Here is a 22,117-nt window from a genome sequence, read left to right as displayed (position 1 = left end):
CCTTGGGAAAGATACTGAAAAAATAAAACACATTTTCAAGAAATAACCTGCAGCAAAGAACTAAGAGTGATACCAAAAAGAACCCCACATCCTCAGAGCAATGCCATTAATGTCAAGGATTAAAGTTTGTTCACTTACGATTTACTCCAGCCTTAGAGAAAACGACCCTCGAGAGTTTTCATTGCTGTTAGCTGCTGTCAAGTCAACCCCCGGCTCATGGCAACACCACGCACAATGAAACACTGCCTGGTCTGTACCACCCGACTGGTTGTGGACTGGACCATTGTGATCCATCAGGTTTTCACTGGCTGATTTTCAGAAATAGATCGCCAAGTCTTTCTTTTTAGCTTTTAAACATTTCTAAAATATCCACTACCCAACATAATCTGAACAGTCTGCCAAGGAAGCAGCTTACGTTCAATGGTTTAGGCCCCTGGCCCTGAAGCTGAAACCTTGTTCATGCCCTGGCTGGAGCACTTAAAAGTCCAACCTGGGGGTAAACTACTTCATCATTCTGAGTCCGTTTCCTCACCTACAAAATAAGGATAAAATAGGACCAACCTCATACGTCTTTTGTGAAGATAATATAAGTAAAGCTGTGGGTACAGTGCCTGATACTGTGGGCCTAGTATTAGGAGAGGTAGAAATATTTACTGATAAGATCATCCCTAACATTTAGCTCCATTTAATGTCTTCCCAGCTGTATTTCCGGTCTAAAGGTAGAGTAACATTAAAGGCTAAGACATGCTGTCTCTCTTAATAAGAATTTACTTTATTCCAGAGAAGAAGATAATAAGGATGGAAACGTGATATTTTAATTTCTATTAAGGGTCTAAGATTCAAATTACGAAGCATTAAGAAGCAGAATAGTATTGTAGTTTGGAACCAGCTGCCTGGATTTTAATACAGGATACTCCATTTATGAGCTGTGTGACTCTGGGGAAGGTGCTTAACCTTCCTGGGCCTCAGTTTCCTCATCTGTAAAAAGAAGATAATAATAGGATCTACTTCACAGGTTTGTTGCGAGATTTAATGAGCTGTACATGTAAGTGCCAGTGTATAGTAAGAGCTCAAAAAACAGTAGCTAAAATTACCTTTTTTTTTTTTTTTACATTGAGAACCTGTATGTATCAGTAATGAGCATTCTGAAAAGGAAAACAAGGAAACAATTGCACTTACAATAGCACCTAAAAAAAATAAAATGCCTAGGAATAAATTTAGCCAGGAAGGTAAAAGACTTGTATACCAACAACTATAAAACACTACTGAAAGATAAGGCAGAAAATTGAAATAAATGGAAGGACATCCCATGTTCAAAGATTGGAAGACTTAATACTGATAAAATGTCAGTACTACCCAAAACAACCTATGGATTCAATACGATCCCCATCAAAGTTCCAAAAGCTTCTCTGCAGAAATGAAAAAGTCACTCCTCAAATGTATACGGGACTGAACAGTCAAAGCAATCTCGAAAAGGACGAATAAAGTAGGATGACTTCCCAGTTTCAAAATATGCCATCAAGCTACAGTAATCAAAACAGTCTGGTACTGGTATAACAACAGACATACAGACCAATGGAATGGAACTCAGAGTCCAAAAATAAATCCATGCATCTATGGTCAACTGATTTTTGGCAAGGGTGCTAAGTCCATTCAATGGAGAAAGAACAGTCTCTTCAATAAATGGAGCTGGGACAACTGGATCTCCAAATGTAAAAAAATAAAGCTGGACCCGTATCTCATACTATATATAAAAACTAAGACGAAATGGATCCAGGACCTAACTGTAAGAACTAAAACCATAAAACTCTTAGAAGAAAACATAGGGGTGGGTAATACTTCAGGACCGAGTTTTTGACAATGGATTCTTAGGCATGACACCGAAAGCACAAGTAACAAAAATGTCTGTGCACTGAAGAACTTTATCAACAAAGTGAAGAGACAACTTACTGATTGGAAGAAAAATTTTAGGAAACATATGGGATAAGGGTTTAATATCCAGAATATATGAAGAACTCTTAAAACTTAGCAACAAAAAGACAAAAAAATCAAAAGCTAGGTAAAGGGCTTGAATAAGCATTTCACCAAAGAAGATACAAAATGGTTAGGAGGCAAAAGAAAAGATACTCAGAATCATTAGTCATCAGGAAAATGCCCACCAAAGCCACAATGAGACACCACTTCACTTCCACTAGGACGGCTATGAAAAATGGAAAACAAGTATTGGTAAGGATGTGCGGAAACCGTAACCCTCATTCACTGCTGGTGGAATTGTAGAATGTTGCAGTCACCCTGAAGAAACAGTTCAGCAGTACCTCAAAAAGTTTAACACGGAAGTACCATATGATCCAGCAATTCCACTACTAGGTATACACCCAAAAATGGTGACGGCAGGAATACAAATAGTTGTACATCAATGCTCACTGCAGCACTATACACAATAGCCAAAAGGTGAAAACAACCTAAATGTCCATCAACAGATGAATGGATAAACATGTGGCATATATACACGATGTAATATTATTCAGTCATAAAGAGAAATGAAATACTGATACGGGCTACAACATGGATAAACTTTGAAAATATTATGCTACGTAAAATGAGTCAGTCACAAAAGGGCAAATGTTGCATGATCCCACTTACACAGAATATCCGGAGTTGGCAAATGTATAGAGATCAAAGTTACCAGGTTACCAGGGCTAGAGGGAGGGGAAAAGGAGGAAATCATTGCTCAGGGGCACTAAGCTTCTGCTAAGGGTAATGGGAAAATCTGGAAATGAACAGTAGTGATGGCTGAACCTGATGAACATAATTAGTGTCACTGAACTATAAATGTAAAAATTGTTGGGGGGGGGGCCAAGATGGCAGAGTAGTCAGGCACTTCCTGTGGTCCCTCTTACAACAAAGACTGGAAAAAAAAGTAAATCGATTATATATGACAATCTAGGAGCCCTGAACATCAAAGAAAAAGTTGAGGAGTCTGACTGAGTGGCAGAGGGAAAGAGAGACAGTTCAGAAGCAGCGAAGAAGAGCCAGACTTGAGCTAGCTGGCACCCGGCTGGATTGGCTGGCACATGCGAGCCGTAGCACTCGGGACACCTTTTACCACGTCAGGAGTCACCGGGCAGCAGAGAGTCTGCACGAGCCTCCGGAGCCAGTGGGAAATGGCACTGGATCTGCGAAAGTTAACGCATCTAACCTAACCATGCGGGATCAAAATAACCCCTCCCGACCTGGGACTTTCAGAGAGAAGTGCCTCTTTTCCTCTTATCTACCCCCCTTCCCACTCTGATCTGACACCAGTCCAGCAGTATTCAACAACTGCCACGCCCCCTAAACCGGAAATAGGACCTATGGTATCCAAACCAATCTGGGAGCTTTGAAAAATTGACAGGACCCCTAAAGCCAGGAACTCAGGACAGGCACTGCTCCTCTGCCTAGGCACATGCATAAGGGATCCATGGACTTCAAATGCCTTTCACCCCTGCCTAGACCTGTGTGGGCCCATTCAACAGCACAGGCTTTCATTAGCAAAGAACAACACAGTATATACCTGAAGCCTATTTTCAACTGCAACAGCCAAGAGGGAGTGGCAGATTCATGACACTTGACACCGCCCTGCCCATTAAGCAGGGTCCTCACCCACCCACATCAGGGGCCTGAGGACTGGTGGTTTCGCCCATTCCACCTAGCCACCCACAACAGGGGTCTGAGAATAAGTGCTGCCTCCCAGTCCTTACAACCAACAGCACTGGGTGCCTAAAGTCTGGCTACAAAACCCACCCACCTACACGCTCTAGGGGACAGGGACACGCCTTCCACCTAAGCACTCAAGGGTAGCCATCAGCCCTCTACCTTGCTCAGCACATAACCCCCTACTGCAGCCAAATACCTGTGGCTGCTCCAATCACCCCTACGTAGCTCTGCCCATCTAGGACTGTAGGTGAGGACCTGTACCACAAACTTGGTGACTGACAACCTGGACACCTGAGCTGAATCCACACAAGAAAAGTAAACGGACTGCTGGGCTCACACACCTAGTGGTAGCTCTAGCCACCTGCTGACAGGACATGAGAGCTTCAAAGACGCCAATAACCAAAGTAACTCACATACCCAGCCTATTTGGGCATATCAAAACAAAATAAAAAGCTAAGACATAGTAAGCAAACAAACAATAAAAGCGTCAAAATGGCAAATGTTCTGTTATACTTTTACCACAATTAAAAAAAAATGGAGACCCTATAGGTGAAATACACTGTGCAAGATGAGATGGGATTACAAAGATGACAAGATCTGAATCTCCGTTGTCTAAAACAAGTGACATAGGAAGATACGTCCACATGTCCTTAAACCTTGACTAACCACTCTACGGTTGGAAGTCAAAACTCCTTAGGCTAACTTTATGGTTTTTATGGTAGCCTTTAGTTTGAGTTTCTTAGGAATGCCATAAAAATCACGATTACCATCAAACTCAGAGTCCTAGCACTCTAATGCCTCTAAACTCTCAGCTTCCAAAAGTGATACTCAAGGCTTTACCCATTTTTTTTTATCATTAATGGCTAGAACTACCTGTCTTAGTTATCGAGTGCTGCTACAACAGAAATACCACAAGCGGATGCCTTCAACAGTTTATTCTCTCACAGTCTAGTAGGCTCGAAGTCCTAATTCAGGGCATCAGCCCCAGGGGAAGGCTTTCTCTGTTGGCTGTGGAGGAAGGTCCTTGTCATCAGTCTTCCCTTGATCTGGGAGCATCTCAGCACAGGAACCTCAGGTCCAAAGGTCACGCTCCGCTCCAGGCACTGCTTTCTTGGTGGTATGAGATCCCCAACTCTCTGCTTCCTTCCCTTTCATCTCTTGTAAGACAAAAGGGGGTGTGGGACACACCCCACGGAAACTCCTTTTACACTGCATCAGGGATGTGACCTGAGCAAGGGTGTTACTTCCTACCCTAACCCTCTTTAACATAATCTAAAATCTTGCCTCTTTGACCACAGGCAGAGATTAGGATTTACAACACATAGGAAAATTATATCAATCTCAAAATAGGGGGCAACCACACAATACTGGGAATCATGGCCTAACCAAGCTGACACGTATTTCGGGGGGGACACAATTCAATCCATGATACCACCCTATCTCAAAATACCTAGTAGTTAGTTCCCCATAAAAATGTTATATAAATCCTCTTTTTTAATCCATAAAACAATAAATAACAAAGAAACATTTTACATAAAGTATAAAAACATATATAAACACTGATAAACTTTATATACTTCTTCTTGGCAGCCAATATGGGGGGAAAAAAAAAAAAACACTTAGGAACTGGTTTCTCTGCCATTGAGGCTAAAGGGATACCGAGATTGGAGATCAAAGATAGAGACTGACACTAGGAACTACAAATGAAACCAGAAAATTAATAATTTGTACACTCACACAGTGTTGCCATGAATCAGAATCGACGCAACAGCAACACCACTGCTCAAACACACATACATGAAATCCACAACCTAAATGTCAAACGATAAAGAAACTGTTAACTATATGGAGGGTTAGCCACAAAATGAAACGTTATGCATCCACCAAAATCAACATTAAGAACTTTTAATGGCGCGAGAAAAGAAAACACTCAATGTAAAATAAAAGTCACTCAAAAATGAAACACAGTATCACTCCAAAATGTTTTCCAAAAACACTTCTACGTATAGAAATACAAAGTATGAAGCAAAATACACCAACATCTTAAGTGTTTTTTTCAGGTTTGTAAAATTCTTTTATGCTTTTTTCCCCTAAAATAAGCATTATATACATGTATTTATTTTAAAATAACACATAAATACATGTACATTCAAAATTCAAAACGTATAAAATGTACAAAGCTCGCCTTCCTACCCAGTCTCAGTGCCAGCTAGTTCCCCTCAACAGAAGGAACTTAGGCTACCAGTTTCTTCTGTATCTTTCCAAAAACGTTCTATATATTACTTTTTAGATTCAGAAAACCATGTATAAACACATTTGCATGATTCATCCCTCTACCATATAAAAGCAACAAAGCTACTAAAAAAAAAAAAAACCCATTGCCATCAAGTCAGTTCTGACTCATAGCAACTCAGTAGGACAAAGCATAGGGTTTCCAAGGAGCAGCTGGTGGATTCGAACGGCTGACCTTTTGGTTGGGAGCCATAGCTCTTAACCACTGTACCACCAGGGCTCCAAATAAGCTATTAGCTTGTATTACCCAGTGTTTATCCTCATTCAAGCCCTTTCCCCTTCGTTTTCTTTCAGTCCATCAGCAGCACCTTTCCTGGCCTATTACCCTAACAGGCCTAGAACCCCTGGTCCATCACCAAACCCATTCTCTGACCTGTACTCCTGAATCCCTTGCCCTTGTATCTTTCCACCACATTCACAAGTATCAACCCTGAATCAGTGTTACAGCTTGCCTCCTCTGATTCTACATAAGGGTGCTGAAAATAAGGCATCTCTGTAGACGCGTGCTGCTCCGAATTCATGAACTTCACTTTCAACAGGCCTTTAGCACCAAACGTCCATCCTTTACTTGGTCGTAGCCAGCCAGCTCTCCTGCTCCCTCATGTCACTACTCTGTAAATCCCCTACTGAACTTCTCCTCTTACTCTCAGCAGAAGCTTTGCCTCCTATTTCACTGGTGGAATTAAAGCCATTAAGTGTGTCTCTCTCACCTTTAACCTACTAAACTATAAATCTGTCTACACCACCCATCTAACCACCATCTCAGCGTAAAGAAAACACAACATGTATTACACCTCAACATAAAGAAAACAAAAGTCCTCACAACTGGACCAATAAGCAACATCATGATAAATGGAGAAAAGAGTGAAGCTGTCAAGGATTTCATTTTACTTGGATCCACAGTCAACACCCATGGAAGCAGCAGTCAGGAATCACACAATGTGCTGCAGTAGGCAAATCTGCAAAAGACTTCTTTAAAATGTTAAAAAGCAAAGATGTCACTTTGAGGACTAAAGTGCTCCTGACCCAAGCCATGATATTTTCCATCACCGCATATGCATGCAAAAGCTAGACAATGAATAAAAAGGACTGAAGAAGAAATGATGCCTTTGAATTATGGTGCTGGTGAAGAATATTCAATATACCATGGACTGCCTGCTAAGTCCGTCTTAGAAGAAATACTGCCAGAGTGCTCCTTGGAAGTGAGAACGGTGAGACTTAGTCTCACGTACTTTGGACGTGTTATCAGGAGGGACCAGTCCCTGGAAAAGGACATCATACTTCATAAAGTAAAGGGTCAGCAAAAAAGAGGAAGACCCTCAATGAGATGGATTGACACTGGCTGCAACAATGGGCTCAAACGTAACGATGACTGTGAGAACGGTACAGGACCGGGCAGAGTTTCGTTCTGTTGTACACAGGGTCACTATGAGTTGAAACTGACGTGACAGCACCTAACAACAACAATAACCTATCTAAGCCCTCGATTGTTCTCTTTGGTCTCAAAACAAGAATTCCCTCTTGTCAAGTCTACCCACTCTACCTGTGGTCTCTGAACACTTCCCTTCCTCATCTCCTACAGGGCCTTGATCCATCAACTATTTCCCCTACTCATTCATCTTTAATCCATCTCTTTCTCTTTTGGATTCTTCCCTTCAGTTTATAAACTTGCTCAGGCCCCTCCCAGCCTAAAAAATTACAAAACCTCACTCAAACCTGCATTTCTCGCTAACTTGCTATGTTTTTCTCTTTCTTTCTCATCTAAACTTCTCAAAACCAGAGTACATTTGCTGCCTCTTTCCCTCCCCATCACTCCTCAGTTACCTTCACTACGGCTGGCACCCCAACCACTGCACTCTCGCTAGAGCTAATCCTGTCAGAGTCACCATGAATCCTAATGCCAAACTCAACCCACATTTCAGACATAGCTTCCTTCCTGCATCTGACATTATTATTTTCTTGTAACTCTCTTCAAAGGCTCCCATGACTTCACGTTCTCCTGGTTCTCCTCTCTGAAAGTTTCTCTGCAGTCACTTTTATGAGACATCTTCCTCATCTAAGCCCTTTAAACATTTACAAACTACCTGTTATGGATTGAATTGTGTTCCCCAAAAGTATTGTGTTGTAAATCCTAATCTGTATACCTGGGGTTATAACCCCACTTGGAATGGGTTTTCTTTCTTATGTTAATGAGAAAGTATTAGTAGGGCATGTTTTCAGTCAATCTCTTTTGAGATATGAAAAAGCAGATTAAGCAAGCAAGCACAAATGGAGGGGAAGGTACATGCTACATGATCAACAAGTAACCTAGGAACAGAGGATGAAAAGACACAAGAATCTTCCCCCAGAGTGGACAGAGAGAGCCTTCCCACAGAGCCAACCCCCTGAATTCAGACTTCTAGCCTCCTAAATTGTAAGAAATATAAATTTCTGTCCATTAAAGCCATCCACTCTGGTATTTCTGTTACAGGAGCATTAGATAACTAAGACACAACCTGGTGAAAAAATTATAAGCTTTCGAGTCAGATCTGATGCAAATTCCAACACTACCTCTTAAAATTACTGTGGTCTTCAACAAGTAACAGTCTGTTTTCTCATCAATAAAGTGGAAATAAGGATACCACTATGAAGCGATATTATGAGAAGTAAATGAACTGATAAAGGAGTCATTCTGTAATTTTTCCTCCCTCTTAACTCCGTATTCAAATGGCCAAGTGTTCTGTCTATCCTACCATTCACCTCTCAAATTCATCGCCTCATCACAGTCCCTACTACTGCCCCCACTTCTTGGTTTAAAGACTGGGTCCTCTAAGCAGGAGATGAGGAAATGGGCACTGCAGGGAAAGCAAGCATCCTGCACAAAGTCACAAAGTTTCCCTTTTAAAAATGCAAACACTCCCCTGCCTAAAATTCTTCAGTGCCTCAGCATGATACACACAGCCCTTCAAAGCCTGGCCCCTACTTTGCACCACTCCCTTGTACTTCTTTATGATTTTCACCAAGCCAAACAACTTGGAATTAATGTGGAAAAGAGTCAACATAAACCCACAGTGTGAATCACAATCCTAAATTTTCTATCCTGTTCTGAGTTACCTCTGAATATGGAAACCAATTATTTTACACTACAGACACAAGCAGCAACACAGCGACATATGACAGCATCTTCAGTAACAAGACAGGGATTGGCCAAAAGCAGAGAATTAAATCTCTGAGAATAAAACTTCATAACTACATTTGTAGTTATAAAAGCATCAATCATTATAGCTAGAAGAAAGATTATTAATACTTCCCAGGTGATCAGGAGGTACTAACTGCCCAAAATTGACAGAGAAGAATACTTACTTTCCAGGCTAAATTGCAAAGACTCTTCACTAGCCTCAGTTTCAGGACTGACCAATTTCATTCTCAGACATAATTTATCATCCACTTCTGGGGCAGCCTCAGAATCCCCTTTTTCACTCCCAAGAATGGGATCGTTGGTCTCCACCATGCTTTCTGACATGACATCACTGGTTGTTACGGTGCTTTCTGGATACTTGCTAATACCTGAAAGAAGGGAGGCAGGAGGAAGAAAGAAAGAACACTAAAATACAAACAAGAAAAACAACAATGCAAGGTCATCAATTTGCCTGTTGGACTCCACAGCTCTGCAGGATGGAAAGGGGTTCCTAGGACAGATCCTGTTACAAGTACCAATAACTACGCACTAGTATTGACACCTGGTCTTAAGAGGAGCAGCAGGGTTCAGTTCCGCTTCTGCGTCTGGACAAAGGGTGCTGCGTGAGCCCTCAGCCAACCCACATCTGCCAGCATCAGGCACAGGCAGCAGGAGACTCCAGGCGGCATGACTGTTACCTCCCAGCACTGACTAGAGAAAACAAACAGGTTAATGTAGACGACGGCGGGCTGCTTCAGGGAAGGAGGAGCCAAGTTTTCTTGCCCTGTTAAGCAGCAGACTGACTGGTCAGCCAAGGTTCTGAATAAACAGTACTTACATCCGACCTGCTGTCCCTTTTTTTATAAAACAGCTCTATATCCCTATTGAGCACTCAGATTCCATCTCCTTGCAAGTAATGACATCCTCATAAATATTCTTTCTTCTTTCCCTCCACCCTTCCTTTCCTTCTCTCTCCTCATCACCTCTCAACATGTCCTGGGAGTAAATTCGGACACGACAGCCTTATTCTGCTTGAGACAAAATTCAACCTTGTCAATCAGGCCCAGCTCCTCAGATCTATAAATATCACTTGCATAAAGAATGATATCTCAAAATTTCTGTCTTAAACATCATTACTTTTTAATCACTCACCAATAGGAGTACTGTGTCTCTTGGGCTCCAATTTAAGGTGCCCAATGAGAGGTGGGGTTGCGCCAGTCAAGGGTGGGATAATATCACCTTCTTTAGGCAAAGTGAAATGAAATGGAGTTTCTGAAAAAACAAATAGCAAAACCAAACAAAACAATGATAAACAACAAGCAGACCAAAAAACCCACCAAGACCAAAAGAGAAGTGTAAATAAGCACAACCGAGGGAAGCAGCAGTAGTGCCTTTCCCTCTGCTCCCAAATTCCGTCTCATTCCCAGTCCCATCATTAGGCCTCACAACCACCTCCCTACTGCTTCTCTCTCTGCTCTCTTTACAGTCATCAACAGGACTGACACAAAGGAGGCAACCAGAGAACAGGCAGAGAGAGGAAGCCCAAAGTTCAGCAGATCTGCAGAACATGGGGTCATGGGGAACATCTGAGCTCCAAGACAGTACATTTGGAGATAGACACTCAGAGATACACATGCTTATAGTATAAAGAGTAGACAATGGAATTTTGTGCAAATGCTAACCCACGGAGTTCATATGTATAAGCCGTAGCAGTCTGTGGGAACTTCACAAAAGACTGACATTCTTTCAATTTACAATCTACTCAATGAGGTGCCAAAGGACGTCAAAAGTCTCACTAGTTCTAACACAGAAATCTAAGGGTTTGATGGTTCAGCAGTACCCACCAGAACTCACTCTGGCCAGAGAAGTAATATTTGTACCTAAAACTCTGCCCAACAGCAAATCTCACAGATACGAGCATCCCCAGTGGTTAGACATTATTAAATTATTACAAGATAAAACATTTGTCAAGACACAAAACTGTACTTTTTAATTAGGTCCATATCCAGTTCCAAATCACTGCTAATCAGAATTGGCAAACTGTCAAAATCATATCTTCTGGTTGTCTAATTGTTTTTATCTTTCAATAAAACACACCTTTCAGGCAAAGATTAGACAGGCCTATAAAACAAAAAATAACACACATGAGGAACGAGCTTCTTTCTTAGTTCAATCAAATATACCAGACCAAATGGGCAGCTCCTGTCCAAATAAAACAGGACGAGAAGGCAAGAAGGGACAGGAGCTGGATGAATGGACACAAGGAACCCAGGGTGGAAAGGGGGAGTGTGCTGTCACATTGTGGGGACTGCAACCAATGTCACAAAACAATGTGGAAAAATTTTTGAATGAGAAATTAACTTGAGCTGTAAACTTTCAACTAAGGACAGTTAAAAAAACAACAACTGTGTTTAGGAGAAAATAACTGTGCCAGGCCGCTCCTCTTAAACCTACTATATGAAATTTTGTTCTTACTTCCCTGGGTCACCTCAAAATAACTACAACCTGGCATACCCAGGCACCACTCCTTCTGAAAATAATTCGCTGCTTTCATCTTTTTTCCACTCCACTTCTATCCTTTATTATCTTTAATATCGAGCACCTTTTGGTTTTTTTTCCTTCAAAATCACAAAACAACATCTCTTATATATAAATATAAGTGAAAATGAATTAGTAACCTGAAGGGATAAAAAGAGAAAATGAAATGGACCTTTGAAATAAAGAGTGAAAGTATATATGATCAACTAAAGGAACTGTGAAGAGTGGAGAATCTCAACATGACATCTAACTGGCAAAGATCTCCACTGAAATGTAATTATAGAAAGAACAGAAATGGGTCAAACCCACTGCCGTCGACTTGATTCCGACTCATAGTGACCCTACAGGACAGAGTAGAACTGCCCCATCGAGTTTCCAAGGAGCACCTGGTGGATTCAAACTGCCACCCTCTTGGTTAGCAGCTGTAGCACTTAACCTCTACGCCACAGGGTAAGAATTCATCCTCTGGCAGGCAGCTCCTTATAAAGCAAGTCCTTCAGGCTAAAGAATCTAGAAAAGATGTGGAAACAACAAAAGAACAAAAACCCCAGGGCTTATAAATTTCAAAGATATATTTTGTAGAATTTTTATTCTGGAACAATCAAGAATAAAAGATCGCTTGTACTGCTCTAGTGACAGGAACCATTCCTTGTATTATGACGGACGGTCCAGACTTTTGAAAAGCTGTATGAAATCTTTAAACAGATCCTTCTATGTGAAACCCTGTAATATACAGATGCGATGTGCAAGCATTAATTGCTGAAAGTTATTTCCCTCTAACAGTTTCCTTTGCACGAAAAAAACAAATAAATAAACCTGTTGCCATCAAGTCGTTTTTGACTCACAGTAACCCTATAGGACAGACAGAACTGCCCCATCGGGTTTCCAAGGAATGGCCGGTGAATTTGAACTACTGACCTTTTGGTTAGCAGCCAAACGCTAGTAGTCCACCAGGACTACTCCTTTGCACAGTACTAGATAAAATTATGAAAAGTTACTTAACACCATCATCTAACTGTACAACAACAATCTAATACATAGTCTTTTATAAGCCCTCCTATAGGGTCACTATGAGTCGGAATCGACTCGACGGCACTGGCTTTTTTTTTTCTTGTTTATAGGCCTGAATGCGACTTTATGCATACCCATTGCCCTCAAGTCAATTCCAACTGAAAGCGACCCTACAGGACAGAGTAGAACTGCCCCCTAGAGTTTCCAAAGAGCACCTGGTGGGTTCAAACTGCCAAACTTTTGGTTAGCAGCCACAGCTCTTAACCACTATGCCACAAGGGTTTCCAAACAATATGGCGCCCAGTCTCACATCATTTTCAGGATCTTTGATATGTTTGAGCCCACTTTTCCACTAGAGGCATGTTAAAGAACAACCTGCTGCACTGCCACTAGCCTTGTCTGGCCTTTCATGCCTCATGCCGGGGTTATTACACCAGCCCGTCAATCGCTTTCTCTGTCTGTAACCCTCGCCTTCCCTGTAATTCCCAACTCTTTCTGTACAATGCAAGCAAGCCAGCCTTCCTGAAACACTGCTTTGAACATGTTATCCAAAAAACTTCAAGATTTCCACTAGAAGACAAGTTTCTAACTCTTAGGTCAGCATTCAGTTAACTCTAGCTCCATCCTACAGTTCTAGTCCTGGCTCGATTCGTACCCATAAAGCATCTATTTAAATGCCCTCTAAATGCTTTTCCATTTCTCTGCTTCTGCTTACTCATCTGAAAGACACCATTAACCTAGCCAAAATTATTACCAAATCCTGCAAACTACATATACTGGTATATTTTATCCTTTTAAATTTATTGGAATTTTCCACATATTCAGTTCTTTCTCTGACATTTAGCACTCCCACATTATTTAAATTATCAAGTCCCTTTTGCTTTCCCAGATTATCATGGGCTATCCTTTGTATGCCAGCATACCAGCCTATAGAGAAAAATACAAATAAAGAAAGGAGTTTGTCCTTATTATTATGGATTTTAGAGAATTCATTAGCCCAAAAAACAATATTTAAAACCCTTAATGTGAAGAAGGTCTCTCTTACTTCCAACTTCCTGTTATAAAGTCCATTTTTCTTCTTTTGTTCCCAAAAGAACTGGTCACTTATTACAATTGATTAAAAGCCATCTAACTGAAAATTAATTGATTAAAAGTCATCTAATTGAAAATACAAGAATTTCTATATTGAGTGACACCATGCATGCATGAAGTCATCCCTAAAATTCTCGGTCTGACATTAAAGGCCAGTTAGGATAACATTTCATAAGTAAGCCTCCAGAGGTCAGAGCTAGAGCCTGAAACATACCTAGCTTCCCGGATCATTATTGACCTATCACAGATTACCATCTACAGGCTTAACTGAAGGCTTACTGAACTTGTTACAGTTCTCCATATCGTCAACCCACCACAACTTTGTTCTATGTTGAATAAGGTTGGGCTTCCAAGTACCATCTTTCTAAATTTGCTTTTTTCAAGTTTTAAGATGTCTGAAGATGTCTCCAAACTGTTGACAGTGATTAAGTTAGCTATAATGCAGACACTGGAGTAAATCCTTTCCTCCCCTTTCCTTCTCCCTTTTTCTGTACTGTTTGAATTTTTTTTTTCACAATTAAGCATGCATCATTTGTTTAAAAATCAATAAAGCTGTCAACAACAACAAAAGTATGTCCTTCTCACTTTAGCAACCTGAAATATAATGAACCAACCTGGGGCTCATCCAGCTTATAACTTTCATTTTGCCTTTTCAGATTAAAGAACCATTAACTTTTAGATCACTCTCATTAGTCTCTCTTAAGGTTTAGCAACGAACATAACTATACTAAATATAATTTAGTATAGCATTACTCCGTAATACTCTTCTCACTGATTTATTTTGGACTAATTCCCAAACAGGCAAAAATTACTACTCTACCTTGAATGTTCTGATTTCCTTCAATTTTAATTTCTTTAACTTCTTATAAACACTATTTTTCCAATCATTTTCTTCATTGCTTTTAGTTGTTCTCAAGAACTAAAATCTTGAAGCAAGCTGAACATTTCTTTAGCAAGAAATATGGATAAATATATTAGACTAAGTTGTAATATGGCAGTGTTTATTGGCTCTGCCAATTAATAATGGGACCAAGAATTCATAGAGAATACATTTAAACAATACAGTAGAAGTAACAGCCCAGTATAAGCTTCTTTTGCTGGGTTGCACGAACAGTTCGTGCTCAACTACTAACTGAAAGGTGAGCAGTTCAAATCTACCCAGTGGTGCCATGGAAGAAAGGCCTAACCATCTACCTCCATAAGATTACAGACATTGAACACCCTGTGGAGCACAGTTCTACGCTGAGACACACAGGGCCGCCACGAGTCGGAATCAGCTTGACAGCAACGGGTTACAGGTAAGTAGCCAGATTAACACAATCTGCCTAGTAGGCCTGGTAGGCCCTAATACTTTCTTCACCTAGTTCAGTAACAGTATTTAAATGTAATGAAAGTATAAGAATATCAGTAATATGGAATTTTAGGTCATTAGGATCTCTGCTACCCGAATCACCAGAATTAGAGGAACTGCATTATAGTATAGTTTTACAGGAGGAAAAAGCATAGACTTGGGAATCAGGAGACCTAGGTTCTAGTCCCACTTCAATCATGAACTAGCCATATGACTTTAGAAAGGAGAGCTTGAACCCAAGAATCCCTAATATCCTTTCCAGCTCTCAAATTTCTTGTTTGGAGGAAAAAAAAAAAAAACTATAAAACCTAATGAATAGGGACAATTTTGAGAGTTTAAAAAAAAAAAAGTATTACAGTAAAACCCACAAAAGCCAGGACCTGTGTAAGGCGGAAACTTGTCAGAGGAAAAAAACGCAAATATTTTCCATTAACAGAGAACAGTACAAAAGTGACAAGACTGCACCCTGTCAAAGGCGGAAAACTTGGAGTGACCCGGAAAACCAAGGCAGTCCAGCTCTAACAGATTTCACTGTGTTAATAATCACACCTGATAACAGGTATAAACTGGGACTGTTTAGGCAAACCAGGAGGTATGGTCACCTACACTAACAGACAGAAGGTTATTCATATATTACTTTCTCATTTCCATATCTCTAGTAGCTTGCTTTTGTAAGTTTGTGTTTTGTTTTTATTTTTTGTTTTGCTTTGGAGATTTGTTTTGTGTTTAAACTGTACTAACTCTGGGCATTTAGAAAGTCTGTATTCTTTTCAGCTAACGTCATACATAGTACTCTACAAATATTTTAGAAAGTAATCTTTATTCTCAATTTATAATACATAAAGTATACTTTATATTCAGAACTTTGCTCAATGCCCATAAACAAGAAACAACCCAATTAGAGCATATTTATTAGCAGAATCCTGAATGTGATGTACTGTGAAGAGTAAGAAAACAAGATTCTGGCAACTGTCAAAATAAAAAAATACTTACTCCTGAATGAGAAAGCTGATTAATCTCAATGACCCCACAATTAATTACAACTATCAAAGATAAATATAACCCCAAATTCTAAATTTCCCAACTACTACTGGCTGCTCAGAAACATAAACCCAAGTTCATTTTCCGTCCTGACATAGCACACAGTTGTCTCCCACCTCCCATTCTAAATTATAATACGACTGGAGACACATGACAGTTCATAATCACACTCACCACTGGAGCTTTCACAGAAGCTTTGTGAGGCATGGGCAGAGGCCTTCTCCAGCTGCTGGGCCTCTACCCCAGAGCCCAGCTGCTTCACATTAGCCATTTTTGAGTCTTCTGGTAATGCGTTATCTGTTTTCTCTTGAGGCTGGGTTTGATGCATTTCCTGCTCAGGTCTCTGAGTATCACCTGCTCTCATTATAGGCAAAAGGGGCTGTGGAGGGTCTTCCTCCACAGGTTCCTTTTCTGCAGTTGCTGGTTTCAGATCATCTTCGTACTCTGTACTCTTTTCCCCCTGGGTATCTGGTCTATCCTCAGCACTTGGTTCTTCTCCTGGAGCAACATCATCCCAAGACTGGGAATCTGAGCATTTCTCCACCCCCTCCACAGGCTCAGAGGAAACATCCACTCTGGGGGAGGGCTCCTTCACATCTACAATGACAACACTCGAGTCCTCCGAAGTAGCTTCTTCCCAAGCTTCCTGATCCTTGTGTTCCAATTCTTGGTCAATCACTGGCAGCTTTGGGGGAGAATCAATACTAATCACAGTGGTTTCAACTTCCATAGGTTCCTGACATTCTTGTTTTGAGATTTCATTTTGAAGACACAACCCTTGGGGCTCAGTTTCAGTCAGAGAAAGGTGAAATGGAGTACTCTCCTTATTTTCCTCTTTGGGTTCTTCTCCTTGATTTTCACAAGGCGTCTCAGGGATTTCTTCTACCTCAGACTCTGAGGACCCCTCCTCCGGCTGATGGTCTTTAATTTCAATAGCTTCCTCCTGATCTAACACACTAGAAAGTGCCTCAGATCGAGTAGCTGGAGAAGGAACTGCCTGACTCCCTGAATCACAAGTGAGATCAATACAAATATCTTCTGCTACAGTCTCTTCTCTGCCTTTGCAACCAGTAGCTAAAATACTAATGTCATCTCTGGTCTCTGTATCATCCCCCTTTGTTTTGTCATCATTAGGACCCAGTTCTACTTGGCCACCTTGTGCTGTATTCATCAGGATACTGTCATTTTCGGTAGGAACAAGTTTAGAATTGAGAACTGGAGACATGGGTTCAGTATTCTCAATCTGTGTATTTTCTCCATCTTCATCAATCCTGTGAGCAGTCAAGCTCTCCATCTTTGGAGACTGACTATACTCACTTGTAGAAAGCATCAGCTTGCAAGAATCCCCCGTCAAAGACAGCCCAAGATCCTCAGTGGAATTCTTTGGTTCAGTCTCTGAAGTTTTAGAACACTCAACAGTCAAAGATGAACTATGCAAGTCTTCACCTTTCTTCCCATCATTTGATCCTTCTTCCAAACTTGGAGATGGAATGAAAATGTCCTAATGAAGAACAAAAAAAGACAAATCATCATTTGCTCATATTTCTTTTACCTCTAATCCTTGGATTCATCTGAAATTTCTAAATCAATTATTCAAGAGAAGAACTAAAAAACTCTAGGTTAATTTTGGAAATACAAAACTCATAATACCAGTCTTTTCATTAATACATAAGTCCCTCCATTTAAGGCCTTTCTTGTGAAATCACTGATACAGAATAAGCATAAGCCATACCAAAACCTAAATTTAACTGTGTTATCATCAAGCTGCTAAAATTACATCATGATGAGCCCTCGATTATATAGAAACCTTTGGAACATATGCCTACACAGCCCACTTCAGTTCTCACAAAGGAGGAATAATGTACTCATTTTACTTCTCACTTTATTTCATTCGTAAAATAGATATTAAAATCCACGGCTTATGATCATTAGTCATCAGGGAAATGCAAATTAAAACCATAATGAGATACCACCATATACTTACAAGAATGGCTAAAAAGACTGACAAAAACAAGTGCTGGTGAGGACGTGGAACAACTGCAACTCTCACCACTGCTCAGAGGGATGCAAAAAGTTAGAGCCGCTTTGGAATACAGTAGAGCTTCTCGTTGTTGGTTGCCATTCAGTAAATTCTGACTCATGGCAACCCCGTATGTGCACAGTACAAACTGCTCCAAAGGGTTTTCAAGGCTGTGATCTTTCAAGAAGCAGATCGACGAGGCCTTTCTTCTCAGGTGCCTCTGGGTAGATTCAAACCACCAACCTTTTGGCTAGTAGTTGAGTGCTTAACTATCTGTGCCACCCATGGGCCTCCAAACAGTGTGGCAGTATCTTACAAAGTTAAACATTATCCTACAATCCAGCAATTACCCTCACAAGTATTTACCCAAGAAAATAAAATACATGTCCACATGAAGGCATGCACGCGAACGTTCACAGTATCATTCCTAACCCAGATCACCTACCAACCGGTGAATGGATAAAGCAAATTTTTATATATCTGTAAATTTTGATATATCTATACATCAAATGGAAACCCTGGTGGCGTAGTGGTTAAGTGCTACGGCTGCTAACCAAAGGGTCGGCAGTTCGAATCCGCCAGGCGCTCCTTGGAAACTCTCTGGGGCAGTTCTACTCTGTCCTATAGGGTCGCTATGAGTCGGAATCGACTTGACAGCACTGGGTTTGGTTTTCTTTTGGTTTTTATACATCAGATATAACAGAATACTACTCAATAAAAAAACAATGAAATATTAATACATGTAACAAGATGAAGGAATCTCAAAAACATGCTAAGCGAAAGAGGTCAAACACAAAAGATTATACACACTTTTTGATTCCAATTATATGAAATTTTAGAGAAAAGCCAAAACTATAGTGACAGAGAGCAGATGAGTGGTTGCCTAGAGTAGGAGATGGAATGTGGGAGGGTCAACCACAAGGGGTTAGGAGGGAGCTTCTCAGGGTGAGGGAATTGTTCTGTATGTTGATGGTGGCGGTGGTGGTTATACATTTGCATACAATTACCAAAATTCAACAGACTATACACTTAAAACTGCAGTTTTATGTAAATACTTTAATTTAAAGAAAATTAATAATCCAAAGCTTAGATACATTTTTATGTAACTATTTATTTACACTTAGTGTACTCTTCCGCCTAATATAAATGCTATAAAAGTCCAGGTGGAGCTGGTAAGGCATTCATTTCCTATGATTTTTAAGGAAGTAAGGAATCAAGAGAGCCTGTCCAGCATTCTGCATATTCTATAACTTCTGGTATTTCGACGTGATTGAAAAAATGTCAAATGGTTATATATTTGAGCCTGTTCACGTACTCTCAGAAAAGGCTGAGTATAAATCGGTTCAACATTTCTAAATGCCAATCTGGCAACACAAAATACAGCCTTGAAATTCTATATACCCCTTAACCCAATAATTCCACTTCTCAGAAATTATTCCATAGAAGTATACTGAGATTAGCTATAAGGTTGTTCACTGCTAATTACTGAGAACAGGAAACAATATGAAATATCTTAAATGTCTACTCATGGGATATTCATTTAAAAATTATGATAGATTCACATCACAGAATACTTCGTAGTTACTTAAAATTGTGTTGTAGAAAATACGAAGAGGTGGAAAAACACACATACTATACATTAAATAAGGAGCCCTGGCGGCGGAGTAGTTAAGCGCTGGGCTGCTAACCAAAAGGTCGGCAGTTCAAACTCATCAGCTGCTCCGTGGAAAAAAGATGTGGCAGCCCACCTCCATAAAGATTACAGCCTTGGAAACCCTATGGGGCAACTCTACTCTGTCCTATAGGGTCATTGTAAGTTGGAATCAACTTGATGGCAATGTATTTAGGTTTTGGTTTATACATTAAACAGAAAAAGTTTATAAAACAACATGTACAGTATAATTCTATTTCAGTAAAAAAATACGTGAATATATATTTTATTGTAGTCTCTTTATATAGTTTTTAAAGTTAATAAACACGTACCACAGAAAAGGCAAGAGTGATTATATCTGAGCTAGGGTAACTGATGATCTTATTTTCACTTAACTGTATATTATACATCTTCCCAAGATGTATTTTTTTCTTGTTGCAAAATATAAGTTATTTTACAAAGGTTCAAAGGCAACTCAACACTAATAAAACTATAAATGCCTTTTAAATATTATCAAAGTAAATAATGACTTGATTTTGTTTCCTTGCTAAAGTTTCACAAACAGCTCTTTTTAAACTTCATCAATTCAGAATTTTTACAGTAGTAGTAGAATGTCGGTCCATCAGAGTAGAACTTAAGGAGTTAATCAGTCTGTAACATGCTATATTTCTAAAGACTGCCTACATCCAGCCACACCCCAAATGTCTGTCCCCTAATAATCAACAGTGCTGAGACTCTCCGGAGGCCATGTCAGAATAACTGAGCTAAGTGAACCAACTTCCCTCCTCGGGTGTCTGGACAAAGACTGCAGTAGAACTCTGAGGACTACCTCCGATATGAGCCAGTCTGAGTCTAGATTTAGTACACACCTAAATCCACAGTATCCAACTAGCTGACAACTGGCCTCAGATATAGAGTTTACAGCCATTCAATTCTCTATAATCTGAGTTCTCGTCCACAAAATTAGTAGGAATATCAAAAATGGGGAAAGTGTTCAATATCAAACTGTTCTATTAGTCCCCTCCTCATCCCCCACACTCTGGTGAAGGGTCAAAAGGACTATGCCGCTAACAAGTATATTAAGAAACAAAAACTGGATGGTGTCCAGCTATCACTACTGAACATTTTTATCAAAGATTCTATAAAAAGAATCCTGATCAAAGGGGGGGAAACACAGAACAGAATTTAAAATTCTCCTGGAATCCAGATTTTCTGGAGCCATGGAGGCTGGATGAACCCCTGAAACTATCACCCTAAGTAGATCTTAAAACCTTAAAACAAAAATATACCCTGAAGTCTTCAAAACCAAACAATAATTTAGCTCGACTAGGTAAAGAATATGTGCCTTGCAACTGGACTAAAACCAAAAGCAACGCAATTTCCTGAGTAAACTGAACGCTTAAAAGGCCAGCGTAGCAGGGGCGGGAGTTTGGGGACCATGGTTTCAGGGGACATCTAGATCAACTGGCATAATAAAATCTATTAAGAAAACATTCTGCATCCCACTTTAGAGAGTGGCGTCTTAGGTCTTAAAAGCTAACAAGTGGCCATCTAAGATCCACCAATTGGTCTCAACTCACCTGGAGCAAAGGAGAATGAAGAACACCAAAGACATAAGGTAATTATGAGCCCAAGAGACAGAAATGGCCACATAAACCAGAGACTACATCAGCCTGAGACCAGATCAGCCTGAGACCAGGAGAACCAGATGGTGCCCAGCTACAGCCAATGACTGCCCTGACAGGGAACACAACAGAGAACCCCTGAGGGAGCAGGAGAGCAGTGGTTGCAGACCTCAAACTCTTCGTAAAAAGACCAGACTTCATGGTCCGACTGAGACTAGAAGGACCCTGGAGGTCACAGTCCCCAGACCTTCTGTTAGCCCAAGACAGGAACCATTCCCAAAGCCAACTCTTCAGACAGGGATTGGACTGGACTATGGGATAGTAAATGATACTGGTGAAGAGTGAGCTTCTTGGGTCAACCAGACACATGAGACTATGTGGGTAGTTCCTGTCTGGAGGGGAAATGAGAGGGTAGAGGGGGTCAGGAGCTGGCCAAATGGACATGAAAATAGAGAGTGGAGAGAAGGAGTGTGCTGTCTCATTGGAGGAGAGCAAACTAGAAGTATATACAGCAAGGTGTATGTAAATTTTTGTACAAGAGACTGACTTGATATGTAAACTTTCACTTAAAGCACAATAAAAATTTTTTTTTAAATGTGTGCCTTGAACATTAAGCTCTTTTAAAATCTATCGATATGGAATC

The 22,117-nt window shown here is 40.4% G+C and overlaps 1 protein-coding gene across 10 annotated transcripts in view; it reads right to left on the bottom strand.

Moving 5' to 3' along the window:
- The window catches only part of TP53BP1 (tumor protein p53 binding protein 1), an 81,425-nt gene that overhangs the window by 32,252 nt on the left and 27,056 nt on the right, over positions 1 to 22,117 (bottom strand). For 8 of the 10 annotated variants that reach the window (XM_023558747.2, XM_010598393.3, XM_010598394.3 and 5 more), the window contains 3 exons: positions 16,353 to 17,679; positions 10,298 to 10,417; positions 9,331 to 9,534 (listed from right to left, as the gene is read on the bottom strand). In XM_023558747.2, coding sequence (XP_023414515.2) covers positions 9,331 to 9,534; positions 10,298 to 10,417; positions 16,353 to 17,679 — 1,651 coding nt within the window. Of the gene's footprint in view, positions 1 to 9,330; positions 9,535 to 9,707; positions 9,816 to 10,297; positions 10,418 to 16,352; positions 17,680 to 22,117 lie in introns of those variants that run through there. The other 2 variants (XM_010598395.3, XM_023558752.2) reach the window with 2 other exon arrangements.

Source organism: Loxodonta africana, chromosome 10, assembly GCF_030014295.1.
Source record: "Loxodonta africana isolate mLoxAfr1 chromosome 10, mLoxAfr1.hap2, whole genome shotgun sequence".
Classification (NCBI taxonomy): Eukaryota; Metazoa; Chordata; class Mammalia; order Proboscidea; family Elephantidae; genus Loxodonta; species Loxodonta africana.
This window is presented reverse-complemented; position numbering and strand designations above follow the sequence as displayed.